The sequence below is a fragment of the Xenopus tropicalis genome, chromosome 2, assembly GCF_000004195.4.
Source record: "Xenopus tropicalis strain Nigerian chromosome 2, UCB_Xtro_10.0, whole genome shotgun sequence".
In the NCBI taxonomy this organism is placed as follows: domain Eukaryota; kingdom Metazoa; phylum Chordata; class Amphibia; order Anura; family Pipidae; genus Xenopus; species Xenopus tropicalis.
Window position 1 is genome coordinate 96,202,691 of NC_030678.2, and position 17,219 is coordinate 96,219,909.

Genomic DNA, 17,219 nt, shown 5'->3' on the forward strand with positions numbered 1-17,219 from the left:
AAAGATTTTCATTTACCCAGATCACGGTATATCTAACATAGGTATATCTAAAGCAACTTAGATAAGGTTTATGTTATTTTTGACACTAAATAAGAATTTGATGCCAGTTTCACTTCCTGACATTTCTGGCCCTAAAGAACGTCAAAGGAGCTGATAAACTAATTACCAGTCCATAGAGGGGCTCCTAATAATGAAATGCTCAAAGGTTGCTTCTTAGATAAGGGAGGGGTTTGTTTAAAGGCAGATAGGGAGCACTGAACAAATTGCCCTGTTTATAAAGGAAGTGGAAGTGAATTCAGTGAACATAGTCCAACTTTCAAATGAGCGCTTTATATTAGCAAAAAATATGAAACATTTTCATTAAATAAGAGCAATAGGTATAATGTCATTTCAATACAAGTTCTATTTAATGTGTTAATTATTAATTTAAGGTGTAAACTGCCCCTTTAATTCTACATTTTTAAGTTTAAAATGCATGGACAAAGGGAAATATAAAAGAATTTCAATTATAGGTTATACAGCAAAGCAGTAAGTCCCTGCAGCAGTTAAGGGCAATCAGCAGTAAACCAGTGGCCAGAGTAACATTCCTCAGCAGCAACAAATATACAGAAGCATGCATTAGCTAGTACAGAATGTTCTTTAAAAGGGATCATGTACTTTTTTTTATCAACACGATACTAGTTCACTTAAAAGAAACCGTATTTTCTAAACTGCTTCCATATGTTTCATCCTCTACAACATTACCCAAACTATTGATTCAGAAATCATTCCCTGCTTTAATATAGTTGTCATACAGTTGGTTTATTGGTACGGTTTGACCCGCCTCAGCCATCATTTTCAGACAGCTGTAAAACTGTCTTGTTGTCTGTTTATTTTTCTAAAGCATGCGTTGGCATGTTAGGAAACTTTTGAAAGTGAAAAAGAATAAAGATAAAAGATTACCCCTTTACAAGTAGGGACCTTGACCTGTAATGCTTTACAGGGTCTCACATATTCATGGTTGTATTTCTACCAAGGGAGATTTGAGTGCCACAGCGATTTTTAAAACAATTATTTTTCAAATTCAGCATCTATAAAAGCAGATGTCCTGTATTGAAGGATACTGGGCACTAATTTCCTAACATACCAGAGTTTCGCTGACTAGACTAGGCTACAGAATGGTTTGGTAAGGGACATCTAATCAGAAACAGCTTTTTTGTCTGCAGTCGATAGTGGAATCAGCTCAGTAACACGGAGGACAATAAATCGTAGTCTATGTGCATGATTTGTCTGCATCTGAACCCATTGTAGTGGCCGGGGTACAGACACATGGAGTGGCTTTTGCCACAAAAAATGCATGTTTGGAGCCGAAGTCCACTGCATGTGTCTGCACCTGGGGCCCAATGAAATGGGTTCGGATGCAGGGATAGGTGGATGGATGCCATCATAGGGGCTGAATCAGCATTGTCTGGCATTAGCCTAAGCTATGATTTATGTGTATTATCTAGTTTCGACAGAATCATATGTATATATGTATGAAACAAATGTATCTTGTTTGCTCCACTTGCTCTTATTGTGAATTAGTAAGGCTTAGCTATTATACAGTAAAAAGCACACAATACAGTGATAACGACTTTGGAAAAAGTGGTGAGGTTTAATGGGACTAATAACAGACTTGGGGGAATCAATTCCTGGGTACACATATGGTCTATTTAGGAATAAAAAAAACAAAAAACAAATACACCATTACAGACCAAGGTCTGATCAACAGGCACTGCAGTGTAAAACACAACATATTTATCAAGCTATGTATTAAATTTCATTGTAATGGATCATTCATTGCTGCTTTTTTTACATCTTGTTTTACAAAACAAATTTGTTTGGCACATGTATTTTTCCCATTAAATGAATTGGTTACACTATAAAAATAAAGACATAAATAAAAACAAATATAAATTCAGCATTTATTTTACTCTGCTTTTAAAGCATTTTACACTATGTGATAAATAAGCCCCTAGTTCTTAGGCCCACTGCTAGCACACAATTCAGACAATTCAGAGAGATTCAACCAGTAAAAACATGACAATACTCCATCAACCCTTCATCCCCCCACTGCGCAAAAATTATCTGCATTGTCGAGAACATATCATACACGGTACAAACCCTGTGAAAACATGTGCCATTTCATTAAAGGAGAAGGAAAGGCTAATAAAGAGTTAATCTCAAGCTGCAGGCATACCTTCAGTTGTCTCAATAGTGCCCTTAAGTCTCCCCATAGTTCACCTGTTCAGAAGATCAGAAGCCAAACAGGAAGAAAAAACGCTGAGCTGTGTTAAGAAAATTCTCATAACGCCTCTCTCCTGCACAGACATGCAGACCAAGTGAACATGCTCAGTTAGTAAGACTATGGGGCCCATTTACTAACTCACGAACCGGCCGAATGCGTCCGATTGCGTTTTTTTCGTAATGATCGGTATTTGGCGATTTTTTCGGAAAATTATCGCGACTTTTTCGTTGCCATCCGAATGTTGCGTAAAATCTGGCGATTTTTTCGTAGTGTTAAAACTTGCGCGAAAAGTCGCGCCTTTTTCGTAGCCATTCCGAAAGTTGAGCAAAATGTTGCGATTTTTTCGTAGCGTTCGGATTCATTCAAGCTTCAGTATGGTGACTTTTCTTGGGCCAGGTTGGAGCTGCAGGGTGCCATTGAGTCCTATGGGAGGCTTCCAAAATCATGCTAAGTCTGAAAGTTTCGGCCGCCGCTTACGAGCGCTCAATACGAAAAAGTCGCGACAAGATACGAGCGAATCGTAATGGCTACGAAAAACTCGCGTTTTTTCGCGAAAATCGTATTGGTAACGAAAAAGTCGCGACAATTTCCGAAAAGACGTAAAGGCGCCGAAAAAAACACGAAAAAGACGCAAAATGTTCGTTTTCCAATCGGAATTTTTCCAATTCGGATTCGAATTCGTGTCTTAGTAAATCAGCCCCTATGAGTCAGCTTCCTGCTGATTGGCTCAGATCCACATTCCTAAGAGGGGGGAGTGAGTTCTTAGCATTCTTGAGGGAGGGGGGAGCAGGAGAGAGCAGAGAGCAGAAAGCTGCGTGTCTGCTGCACATTAATTACAAACACAAGAAATCTTTTTTCAGAGAAGTTTCTGTGAGTGCTTATGGCTGTATTTACATAGACCTTTCTGATAAAGCTTACTTAAGCTGGCCATACATGTGGCGATCTGACGATGTTTCGTGCAACCATCGGTCGCACGCAACATCGTCAGATCCGCCACACACCATTCAGGGCTGAATCGGCAGGTAAGGAGGTAGAAACAATAGGATTTCTACCTCCTTCTGCCGATTCAGCACTGAAGGGAGGATTTTGGTCAGGCGCCTTCTATGGCGCCCGATCAAAATTTTCAAACTGCTCCGATCAGCAGCTTCCTGCGATATCGGTCGACTCGCCGACATACCATACACGCACCGAATATCGTACGAAACGAGGTTTCGGACGATATTATCGGTGCGTGTATGGCCACCTTTAGTTTTACCTTTCTTTCTCCTTTAACCTTTTGGGCCACTACTGCTGCACCAGTTATCTGCACTAAAAAAACAAACAAACAAAAAAACAAAAACATTTTTCAACCCTTTACCAGTCTCTCACCTTCAGAATCATTTCAGCTCGTGTCATGCCTTTTACCACAATCTTGGTGTAACTGGCTGGGGCTTTACGTATGACTTGGGAACCAATTGAAGGCAGATCTAGAAGAACGGTTTTCAGAGAATGTGTGTCGAGAAGCAGCTGAGAAGAACAAAAAAAAAAAAAGTTTTACATACCACTGCTCAAATAGAATTGAACAACATTTTTGAGCTGGGATTTTAGGAACAGAAATCATGCACCAAAACTAAAATAATTTTTTTTATCACACATTCAAAGTAATGTACGTAAACTCTCAGAGTGCCATTTTATAAACTGGCACTTACCCATCGATCAAAAAGAGAAAATCTAAAAACAGATCCTTTCTTTTAAAAAGAGTGCAATATACTTTGCTTTAGGGATATGTGCATACAGCTTTTAGAATAGTTAGCAATGATCCCTTGCAGTTCTCTCCTGTTGCTGCATTATATAAATGTTATCTCTACCTATACGCCATGGAGCTGATTATAAATATAGGCGCTAACTTGCCCTAGCGTAGTTGCCAAAAGAAACAAATGAGGGACAGTCTACTACAAATGAAATGAGAGATCTGGTCGCAATTGGCAACTGTTTGAAAATAAGCCATGGAAAAAAAGGCCATTTAAGAAAGAGCAGTTTCTACATCTGCGAACCTACACCAGAAAAGGTGTACTTTAGCATCCCATCTGTGCACTGAAAGGCAGATGCCATGCCTGTCAATGCACAGTGAAGGACGTGGAAGGGAGCAGACAGACATTTTTTCCACCTGCATTGATACACCAGTGGAGAAAATGCTTTCTCCATCATGGCACTAATTATTCTATTTGTACACTGCTTACTGCCCAATTCTGAATATTTGAGAGACTATTTAAAAGCAAATATAGTAGATGCTGTATTTTTTAGTATTTGCTGCCACTAAATTAAGTAATTTTGGTGTAGCCAAATTGCATATTCACTCTTCCTACCATTATGAGTAAATAACTCATAGGTATCAACAATGTAACATAAGCCGTACAATTCTCTCATCCGTCTACACTCTACATTGGCAATTTTCCTGACTGCCAATGCCTTTTTTTTTTTTTTTTTTTTTTTTTAACAAAAACATTTTATTGGGGGAAACTAATGCAGGTGTAAACGCCTCTATGCTGCAAGTCTTAGACCTTTTTCATATACAGTATTTTACTTTTGCTACTTTTCCAAGGAAAAAAATGACTGATAAAATGCCATGAACCTCTGCGGACTAATAACTTGCTCGTAGAAACACTAACTGTTGGCAAACTGAGAAGCCAAAACTACAGCATTGTATTTCTCATGGCTCAGGTATGATTTGAATTGGTTTAAAGCTTGCCAGCTTTAATCACAAGCTGATTCGCAGGAATGGGGTTGAGGTTTGACTACTGCAAATAAACAATGCAACCCCAGTGGCCTGTTGAGAAAATGTTCTGAAAATAAATGATTCTCTACTTTACATTCCAAAGGGAAATTAACTAGGAATCATATTTCCTCTTTGGTCTGTCATAAATCAATTGTTTAGCAATTGTGTTTTTTTCCATTAGGATCCACATATGTATAAGTGATAAGCTACACTTATATTGGTTCAGTGACAATGTTAATAAACGTCCTACAATACCAGCAGCCCTGAATAATGGAAAACATCAGCAATGTGACATAATAAGTACCCTCAGCATTCTAGCAAAATGAAACTATGCATTCAAACACATGGTAGAGTTTTCAGATATCCAAAAGATATGGAACAACTAAGAGAAGGGAACAATGGCACATTCCTTGCTTTTTACTGCTAATCCATACTGTACAAATTATAATATGCACATATGGTTTTAGAATACAATAAAAGCATTTAATGTCCATAAATACAGTTTCCTACTTAAGGATATAAAAACTTTACTTCCCAAATAGTAACTGACTTTTTTTGTTTTATCATATGGCAACAAGGAGTAACTCAGGCAACAGTTATGTTTCTTTCTAGCATGCTCTCTCATTGAACTTCACAATTAAACGCAAGCATTAGCAAAAAATATGGGCAGTCACTGGAAAAAAATAACATTTATTTCACAAATAATGCCTTAGGGTACTGCCTGTGCATTTGCTAAAGCTTATAAAAACATCATAATATTGGAATTAGCTATACTTGTAGTTTACTAAAGATATTTTAACAAAATGTGTGCAGCTATGTGAAACACAAGAAGTACCACACCCTTGACCACCACAACCTCACATCCTTTGTTTTTGGAGCAACTCAGTAGTGTGTAAATGTATAGACTGTCAACTCTCTATGACCTCAGTAAGTCACTTTATCTCTCAGTGCCTGACACCATGCTCTATGGTACATGGACACTCAGTGCCTGTGTAACAATATAACAGTATATAACACACTGTCAAGTAGAGAATACACATTGCAGAAACCCAAAGGTAAATAAGTATATGTAAGGTTTTTACCCAATCTTACTAGGAGATGATATTTTTGTATTTGTGACAAGAGGACAGGGAAAAATGGTATTCAACTGTTCCTTTTGTATTCCATTTATTGGCCCACTGGCCAAAGCTTTGTATCAGACCAAGCTGGAAAGCTAATTGGGTGTCCAAATACATACAGTATTTCTTATTTGGTGACTGTATGAGGCTTGAAGATCTTCCTGTGTATGGGCAGTTTTAATTACAGGAAAGGGAGGGATAAGAGTAAGGATTGCCATTTTTGCCAGTAAGGAATGAGTGCTGATCAATACTCCAAATACAGACACAGCATTTCAGTATAACTTTTTAGAACTAAATTATTGTTTCTAAACTACTCCGTTTTACATAACATTAGACATTATTTTCAGGTACAAAGAAACGTGCTTTATTATGATGACAAAATCCATTAAAAACACCAAAACCACAGGACATATATAATTCTATGAAAATAAAACCAAAGCAACTTTATAAACTTGTGTAAAAATAATACAGCTCACTAAAAACAGGGAATTATTTCAGTAAAAAAAATCAGTTATGTTTGTTTTGGGGAGGGCTCAGGGTTGCATTAACAGCATAATAAAAATAACAGGCATTACCAGCTGTCATGCTAGAAGAGAACTGACATAGGGACATACAGTATTTCAAGGCACAAAATACTATATTCAATTACCCTCCTCTTCTGCCAACTTATAGAAATATCAAAGTTATATAGGCTTGTCAAAATAACCATCAAAAATGAGCAGGTAATGTACATACCTTGAGAACCTAAAGGGCCTTGAAACAAAAATGTACTGTTAAGCTCTAGGATATGCTCTCATTTCAGTTATGTACTTTTTTTTAAAAGGATAGGAGTTTTATTAAAAAAAAAATTGTGTGCGCATGTATTGATATTTTTCCAAAAAGCCTTTATATAAAGTTTTCATCTTAAGGACTTTTAGTATTTCCCTCTGTAAATATCTGCAAAACTACCATAATCTGCAAGTTGATTGTTTAGCAACTGATTGTTAAATCACTTGGACAGTTGATTTTTAGTTAGTTTAGGGGGTCAGTTCAGCAACAGGGAATCAGTGGCAAGGAGCTTACTATAGCAATAGAATTTATTAACAACACCTACAAGAAATAAAGTCAATTATCTGTCTCACAATTTACATCAACAGTGGGTGCAAACAAGAGAAGTATATTTTTTGTTAGAAAAGAACCTTAAAGAATAAGTAAACCCTTTTTCTATCAGTAAAATTACTCTATACAGCCTCCAGAATTACCTACATTTGTCCCAGCATTCTCTCTGACCTGGTTCCTCAGTTAGAAGTTGATCAACTTCTAACTGAGGAACCAGTTCAGAGAGAATGCTGGGACAAATGTAGGTAATTCTGGAGGCTGTATAGAGTAATTTTACTGATAGAAAAAAAAAGGTTTACTTATTCTTTAAGTAACTGGTAGTTGAATATAGCTCTAAACCCAGTGAGGAAAAACATTCTCACAAACATCAAACGGGAAAAGGTACAAAGAAACAAATAATATATTGTGCCAAAAATCCCTTTGCTTTTAGGGACAAAAACTGTAAAAGTAAAGCCAACTATACTTAGGGGGTTATTTATCAATGTTCATATATTTTTTCTGTGAGTCCTGTTTTTTTATGCTAATAATCATTAATTTTAATTATGACTTAAAACATTTCTAAAAAAAAAACTATGGCATCTACAAGCTTGCAATGTCATGCATAAGTTTAACATCACTGATTACAGAATTTGAAATTACACAAATCTTTATTCTGACATGAGAAGAGAGATGATGATACTGAATGGCACTGTAGGTGAATGCCATTAACTTTCATTTTTTAGGATAATGGTAGCTTAACAAGAGAGCGGTAAAATGAGATACTGGACAAAGAGTGATTAAAACAGGATGAGTTTCTAACAGTGTGGCATTTCTGATAGATTGCAGAAAGGAGAGAGTTTCAAAGGAAAATGCTAAGCTACATAACCATAAAAGACAGCAGGGACAGCTTTATGTTTTCCAGGAAGTAAAAATGTCACGGCAATTCTTTACTAAAAATACTGCTCTCTGCTAAGAAATATCTGAACTTCTCTGTTTCTGTTTGAAATAGTCAATGTGATATATGGGAATTGATTAAATGTAAAGGCTATACAGCAGTGATCCAAGGCACTCAGAGATTTTCTGCTATGAAAACCTTTTATAAAACCACAAAGTGCTGACTTTGTGCATTTTGTGGTTTATTAAAAGTTTGAAATTAATAGTAAAGCCTGAGTGTCCTGGATTGCTCCTGTATGGACTATGCTTTTCGGGAAACGGTGCACTGTGCCCAGGAATTAGGTGGGTGACTATCACAGTCACTGAGGAAGTGTAGTAAAATCTTGAAGCAGTAGAATTTGCATTATGGTAACTGTCTGCTTTAAAAAGAAGATATTATATCTCATAGAGCAGATATAGATTTTGTAGGGCCACGATGGAGCAAAATTTCAGAGCAAGAAACCAAATACTTTAAGTTAAACAAAGGATACAGGCAGATTTTGAATAGAAACCTACCCAGTTTATAGTATACTGCAGTTATTTATTTGGTCTGCCAGTCCAACTAACCTACAACTATAACTAGTAAGACTGAAAATGCATTTATATATGTTCAATTTAAATGACCATTATACACATTCCCCCTCTATCTCCTGATGAATATAACCTGTTCTGTACTCCAGTACTGGAAATTGCTGGAAATGAAATTGGTGAAAAAGGTAAAACAGAGTTGACCCTGAATGTGGAGTTAAAAAAACTGTGCAGTAAAGAAAATATGTGTAAATCTGAAGGAGACAACAACAAAATAAAAAAATAAAAGGTCTGCAGAGATAAAAGAAGCATGGTTTATTGTGTCTGGACTGCAGGCTGTTTTTAGCTTTAAAAGTTAAAACCCAACGACCAGATGTGAACAAAGAAGCCAATGTTTCCTAAGATGAGCTCTCCGTTTTGCACACACCTTATATAGTACTGTATTCCTTTGCAACTATACTATAGTCCCAAACCTTTGTGCACTTTTGCCCTATTATTTTCATGTTATCTATCCACTTAGACTGTAAACTCTATGTGGCTGTAACAATAGATACAGGAAAAACACAGTGCAGCTCAACAAAATGAGGAAGGGGCCATGAAAGCAGTTTAATCCAGGTTGACAACATAACTGCCAATGAAACGTATCAGAAGTTTCTGTCTAGGTTGGGGCTTATGCTTTACCCTCCTGTCTCTGATGAATTCCCTTGAGTTTTGTAAAATGCTAGTGTTTGCTTAGAACAGCCACAAAGTACCAGAAAGAAACATAAATACAGTTAGTCAGCAGAAAGAGTGCATTAAACCTTGCTGGCTCAAAGTCTCCATATGGACATTAATTTGGCTTTTTGTTACTATTAATTAGAAAAAAGTGACAGGTCTTATGCAAACATGTTGATTGATGGTGAAAGCCGCTACTGGACTTTTTCTGTAGTCCCTGTTTAAACACTTCCTAACATATATTTGTCAAGAAACATATATTACATTGTTATTGCTGTAAACGTTCTTATTCATTTTGTTTGCAAATCAATGGGTTTCCAAATTTGACTACACAACGAGGCCCATTCATGAAAACACGATTTTTTTTTCAGAAAAATTTTTATTTTTTCTAATTTTTAGAACTTTTCGTAATGACCACGATAATATCGTTAAAATAGTACGACTTTTTTGTGGTTTTCGCTAACTTCCATGAAAAAGTCGCATTTTTCGCAAAAAATTACGACCATTTCGGAATTCATTCAAGCTTTGGTATCGTGACTATTTTTTGGCCAGGTTGGATTAGTAGAGTGCCATTGAGTCCTATGGAAAACTTCCAAAATTATGCATTGAAGTTTCAAAGACGCCGTTTCTGACGCCGTTTATGATCGGATACGAAAATTTAGTGACTTTCGGATCGCAACCATGATATTTTCATACGACCAAGAAAAGAATTTTCGTGGAGAACATTTTGTTCTCCACTGGAACAAATCTACTAGCAGGAGCTCAGTTACTGATCAGTTAACAGATTTACCAAATAGTAGGAATGTGCAGAATTCAGGACTCAAATCCCAGGACTTTATACACAATTCATATTTGGCTGAATCTCAGATGTTCAGCTGAACAGAATCTGAACTAAGGCAGGGATCCCCAACCTTTTTTACCCATGAGCAACATTTCAATGAAAAAAAAGCTGGGTAGCAACACAAGCACAAAAACGTTCCAAGTGGGTGACCAATAATTAGTAGCCCAGTGTGGAGCCAAGTGTGGAGCGGCAGACTACTAGAGGATCTGTTTAGCAGTACACATGGTCTTTATGCCTCCAAAACATGCCTCCAATCAGAAATTCAAAAATGGGCACCAACTTTGAGGCCACTGGGAGCAACACGAGTCACTGGTTCGGGATCACTGCCTTAAGGTCATGTGTTCTGAAAAAAAATGTGACAATTTTTGCTGCAATCTGTGCAGATAAAAATGTGCATGTCCAACCTTTGCTAGGCAGTGGTTCACTAACTGTTATAGGTTTCTCTTTTTGGACTAGGTGCACTGCCTTCTCTGTCTGATCCCCCAGAAGACCCTTAGCGATTTTACATTTTGGCTGCTACCTCCCATCTCTAAACAGTTAGCAATCACAAGTCTTGCTTTGAATCTTAAAAGACTTCCTTAAGTATTAGATGTCATAAATGGCATAGTCCCAGCTGGAACCAATATCATGACACTTAACTGCAGCTGGAACCAAAGTGTTGCGCTGTAAACCTATAATAAAAAAACATTAACCATATTTTCTTGGGTGTTGTTTTAAGTATATAGGTTATTCTTTGCTTGACCCAAGCAAAGGCTTTGATTAACTTAAGATGTGCCTCTGTGCCTTTGTTTACCTAATATATAAAGTGTAAAGTATAAAGTGACAAGCAGAAAAATTATAGTGATTTTTTCAGATTTGTTATATGTTTACCACTGTCTAATGACTTGAACCACATTTTCTTTTTCCACCCTATATATATATATATATATATATATATATATATATATATATATATATATAGATAGATAGACAGATAGATAGATAGATAGATAGATATGTATTTGTATGTAGAAAAAGTACTACCAGCAATGCACTGTGGGAGAGTTTGCTTTATACTTAGCCTTCCCTAATTAAATAAACCTTGATTTCCTGAAGCGAGCCCAGTCTTCCCTCAGTTGCCAGATGGAAAATAACCCTGTGACAAGCAAAGGGCTAAACCATCAACAGAGAAATGGGTGAAGCCAAGGTCAAGGGTCCATAGAAACAACGAGATCATTTTCTACTCAACTGATATCATTATATAAAAAATGAACATACACAACTTTGTATTATAATGAGTTCTGTTCTAAAACATTAATAGGCAAAGCCCTGAGCAAAGGGTGAAAAAGCTCAAATGTACCATATTTTACTATTCTGACAAAAACAGAACACAGATTCCAACCACACGTTTTCAGGGTTTTCACGCTAATCTCTGCTCAGTGTGGCTGCACTGGAAGCTGTGTCACTTCAGCTACAGGGAGATGATGATTAGACGGGATCTGCTTCTGCTTCCGTCTGATTAAAAACCGCAGGCTGAAAGCAGAGGAGCCAACACTCCATTAGACCATGACCTTATTGTTACTGTGTATTACTTATCCTTCTATTCAGGCCCTCTCCTTTTAATTTTCTAATTACTAGTAATGAGCGAAATTTTTTGCAGGCATGGATTTTCAACAAATTTCCACATTTCGCCATTGACGTTTTCTTTTTGCAAAACGGGCAGAAAAATGTTCTGCAAAAAAATTTGCCACACGACAAAGGCGTGGTGTCAACAAAAAATTATGTGCTCATGTTGATCAAGGGGATATACTACAGAGAAAGTAGACCCCTGCAATTTCGGGAAGGGCAGACTGTGGGGTCTGCTTCCTCTATAGTATAGAAATCCCCCCTCCACAGCTGATCTCCAACCTGAGGGGACACAAGCAGGCAGGTGGGCAGGGCAATGGGTTGAACTGGGTTGGCTGTGTGCACCGGGCCCCTGTGAAGATTTTTTTTGCAGGGATATATGGCAATGTTGTATAGTTACTGTGCTGGCAATACTGCCAAAATTTACATTGCTCGACTTTCATCCTACCTCAGTACTCAGTACAATGCAGTGTTTTGAGTATTCTTTTAGATTTATACATTTCTTTTTACAGTAGCTAAGAAATGGAAATATTTTACAATGTTTACAACAATATATCTGTTAATCTGTTAAGTTGGCCACACACGTGGCGATTTTCGATCTTTTGTGCGACCATCGGTCGCACGAAAGATCGTTCCAACCCTCCACTGACATTAGGGGCAGAATCGTCAGATATGGAGGTAGAAACAATAGATTTTGTACGATATTATCGGTGCGTGTATGGCCAGCTTTAGAGATAAGATGAGATATGGGCTTTTGATCAAGAGATCACATTACGGTCAACTCCTAAGCGCGTTAAACTACATTTATAAGTCAAAGGGATTCTGGGAACAAACTCCTTAAGGCTCTAAGAAAAATCCCATTTACATGGGTTTATCCTATAGGCTAAAGCTCACCCACTGGGTTTTTAAAGCAAAAGCCAGGATAATAGCTGATCAGATTCCCAACTACAGACCGGTTTTGCACTTCTTGGGGCTCATCAGTGTAGTGCAGGGTTTTCTGATCAACTTTGGTAGAGCCAGGAGTGGGGATTCGCAAACAAGTTAAAAGGGTTGAGGAGACTGCCTCATACGTATGCAAATAAGTCAAAGGGATTCTGGGAACAAATTCCTTAAGGCTCTTAGAAAAATATTTATACAAATACTAATTTGAGGCTGATTTGTAAGCTGCCTTAACATTAGCACTGCCTACACCTTGCTGACAATCTGAAACCACAAACTAAAAATTACAGCTAATGTGTATACAATTTTATATATATATATATATATATATAAACAACCGCAAAAAATCCTCTGCACTCACCCATTATAATATTTTGTGGTCACAGCCTCATTGCACCCCCGCCTAATGATTTACAATTTAGTGGTTGAGCACAACTTTCCCTTTTTCTTGTGTTATTGTATATATATATATATATATATATATTTGCAGCATCTTCGCTTTGATTTGCCTTAAATGGCAACATTTATTTTGAGTACGGCACACGATGTAGCATTGCAAAAGAAAATACCAGGCACTCCTTTGTCATAGCTGCATAAATATAGTGGGCAAAAATTAATGTATTAAAAGAATTAAGTTTTGCCACACTGAAAAAACATACTAGAAACTGATTTGGTGTTGAAAATCATCTGTAAAAAGCAAATCAAACAGTCTGTGTTTGACTACATTTTAAGCATTTTTATAAAGACTGCCCTCTTCATGAAAACAATCATGCATGACAGATTATGACATATAATGCGTGTGGGAGGCTTCAGAAGTCTTTCTTGCCACAGCAAGTCAACACTGAAATAGCTCTATTGGAGTCTGAAGGCTGAGCAGCTGCTGGAAGTTTATGCCTTCAGGATACACGTGCATGCTGTAATATGCAAGGTTTTTTTTGCTACTTATAATGTATGTTTAGAAAGAGATCTGCAGCTGGTCAAGTAGTGAGAATCCACTGTATCAGGCAATAAAACACAACATTGACAGTTTCAGGGTTCAGTTTTGTGGGTCTTTTTCTGGATTATATTAAATAAGAAAATATGCATTTTTGAGAGTGTTTTAAAGTATGCACTTTTTCAAGTACTCTTTTAAGTACTACTGATAACAAAACAAAAAACTATAAGTACTACTGATAAAATTGATCATAGCGTGATTGGGAGCTCAGTAAGCTCCACTGGAGTAGGGAGTGATTTGAATGCTAAACATTCTCTGTAAAGTGCTTTGGATTAAGTCAGCACTATGTAAATAATGGATACAAATAATAGTGAATACAGGGGACAATAAAATCACACATATATATAACTTTCTTGAAATGCATCTTTTTAGCAGTGGCCCAAATAACAATGTTAAAACCTAAAGACTAAAAAGGTAACAAAAAGACTTACATTTGTCCAAATCTATTAACCCAATCTATTAACAGCTGACCAGGGACACAAAAAACCTAAGCAAGAAGGGGCTGGAATTCCCTAGGCCGCCTCAGAGTGGTGCTAGGGCCCAAAACTCCCCTGCAGCTGACCAGTGAATGTTACCTGCTGAAAAAATGTAAATGAGAACCTCATCTCGTAGATATAAAAATCTTTCTAAATAAAAATGTTGTACTGTTTCTGAAATAATTATGCTACTCATCATTGTCCCTCTCTTAGCAATTTGTACCTTTTCATGCAGCAGGTGGGGTCAGATTGTGGTTGACAATTAATGTCAAATACATTGGTGTGTGCTCCCCTTGCCTAGACAACATATTACAGCTAACTAAAATGCAAGACAGACTGCTGAGAGGGGGACAGTAAAGAATAATGTGATTATTTCATTTACAGTACAGCATTTTTGATTATTAAAAAAAAATTCCATTTTCGATGGGATGAAACCGTGTGAGTTCCCCGTTAAGACCATTTATTTAATTACCCCCTACATATCATGACACACAAAGCAGGTAACAGATGGCCACAATTGACTGTGACCGTTCGGGAGAAAATACATGCCCTAAATTGTTTCCTGTTTCCATGACTGAGAGCACCTTTCACACCATTTATTTGTCAACACAAGATGACCATTTGGTTATTTATTAGTATTATCTTATGCTAAACTGCACATATGTGATATAATAATATTCATTGATATAATAGTGCAAAGATGCATAAAACATTCAAAAAATAGACACAAATTACACCTAAAATCCAGTCTCTTAAACATATTTATACATGTTTATGTACCCTTACTACTGCTTTTAAATACTGAAAAAATGATGCTAAGGTGCACAATAATGTGAGAAAGTTTAAGAGCATAAAATCCTGCATCACAGTCACTATAAAAGTATCTAATAAAGCAGAATACATAACAAATATAATAGACCAAAATATACAATAATGCATAATAAAATAAAAAATAGATGGATTTAGAAACGTTACATAGTTGTACATAACATGTATGTTTTTGCTGCATTTTTAGAACTTATACTTTTGAACCTATAGCTTTTGGCTATGTTTTTACCTGGCTAATTTTCTGTGAAAAAAATTTAGCTTGTTTTGAATAGCCTGCTTTCACAGCATTATTTTATTGCCATGGGGAAGTAAACTATTCTTTATGTCTTCAGGGGATGACCATAAAAACGTCAAACATCTAGTATTTTATGTGCCATTACCAATGTTGGGTCAGTGTTAGACACATTTATGATTTCATTTATTTTTACCAATATTCATATATAACTGGGTGCTTCCAAAGCTACATTAATTGACATATTATACATCGGTAATATCTGCATGCAAACCTTTACATTCTGACTTCAAGATATGCATTTGAAAAATATATACATAGTATAATGAACAAGATTTGTACTTGTGTCTAGTTAATGTACCATTTTTTAATTAGAATCTAATAATGACAATAGCTGTACACTATGAAGTCAGCATTACTGACTAGAGATTTGGGCTCATTTATCAGTTTTGCACAAACCCACAGCATCCAATCGGGGATTAGCTTTTTCTAGCCAGCATTAAGTAGAACAATGAAGAGAAAAAGAGTGGTTGCAATTGGTTAATGTCCAGGTGCAAATTTGGCCAGTGTTGATAAAATATCCCCTGGTTACTTGTCGTTAGATCTTAAAGTGATACTGACATGAAAAAACAACTTTTTAAAAATCATATACGGAATGTAAAAGCATCGGACAAATACTATTAAGGAAAATTATAAATAGCATGCATGGTGTGATAGATGTAAAAAAAAAAAAAGTTTAATTTCTGTTGTCAGTATCTCTTTAAAGGAGAACAAAACCCTAAAGATGAAAATGGGTAGAAATGCCATATTCTATATACTAAACTAAGTGCACTAACTTAAAGTTTCAGCCCCTTTATAGTAGTAATGATATAGGTCTTTACAGTTGTCACAGGAGCTCCCCATATTGGATTCTGTTAGAACTGTCCGGGACAGTGCACATGCTCAGTGCGCTCTGGGCAGCTGTAGAGAAACTAAGCTTAGGGGGTCGTTGCAAATTATTATTATTAACAGAAAATCAGGCTCCTCTGTCATATAAGCTGATGCTACAGGGATGATTATTACATTCTGATGGTAACTGTGCTGGTTTCAGAGCTGCCATGTAATGTGAATCTAAAATAATTACTAATCAGCCTTACACTGTTACATTTATATTCTATATCTATATCGTATATTGTGAGTCAGATCGTAAGCTCAGTAACTGACAGCAACACAGAGCATGTGCTGGACTCAGCAGAAAAGAAGATGGGGAGCTACTGGAGCCACTGATCTTCCCTGCTAAAGGTTCTGGGGTTGCCTTGGGCTGGTACAGAAGGCCAAAGCATAATGTACAACATTTCTAGCCTATTTCTTTAATAAAAATATTAGTTTAAAGAACAGGGCTTGTATTAAAAATGTGTTTCCCTATTGTTTTAATTGTGAGGCATGATTTTGCACTTCTTGCACTAAACAGCGAAAAATCTGCATTTCTCTAGGTATAGGTATGGCCAAACCAGTTTTTACTTTCAAGCTTTGTCCTGTTTATTAGATACAGTATGCAGGTATAATGGCATACCCAGACCTTTCTGCTGTAACCCTTCAGGTGCATCAGAAATTTAAAAAAGGTAACTACTATATTAAGAAAAAATATTTTGTGCAAATGGGGCTTCCCTATGAAGATAATAATAGTTAAAAATGGAGTCACATATGTGCTTACGGATCCGAATAATGCAATGTTGGTGCTACAAGGCTGGAATTTGGCCCCGCAACAAGTGTTGCAACATCCCCCTTTACCAAGGGAGAACTATGTGACTGGGGAGACTGGGAGACAGTGCCACCCAGTGCCGGACTGGGACCCCAGGGGCCCACCAGAAAACCTTAGACCATGGGCCCACTCTCCAACCTATTTTTAATCCTTTCCTTACTCAACCACTTTA

The 17,219-nt window shown here is 36.8% G+C and overlaps 1 protein-coding gene across 1 annotated transcript in view; it reads right to left on the bottom strand.

The window, feature by feature from the left end:
- vps53 (VPS53 GARP complex subunit) overlaps nucleotides 1–17,219 on the bottom strand; it is a 97,586-nt gene that overhangs the window by 9,590 nt on the left and 70,777 nt on the right. The window contains exon 20 of the mRNA XM_002934343.5: nucleotides 3,635–3,772. Coding sequence (XP_002934389.2) covers nucleotides 3,635–3,772 — 138 coding nt within the window. The remainder of the gene's footprint in view (nucleotides 1–3,634; nucleotides 3,773–17,219) is intronic.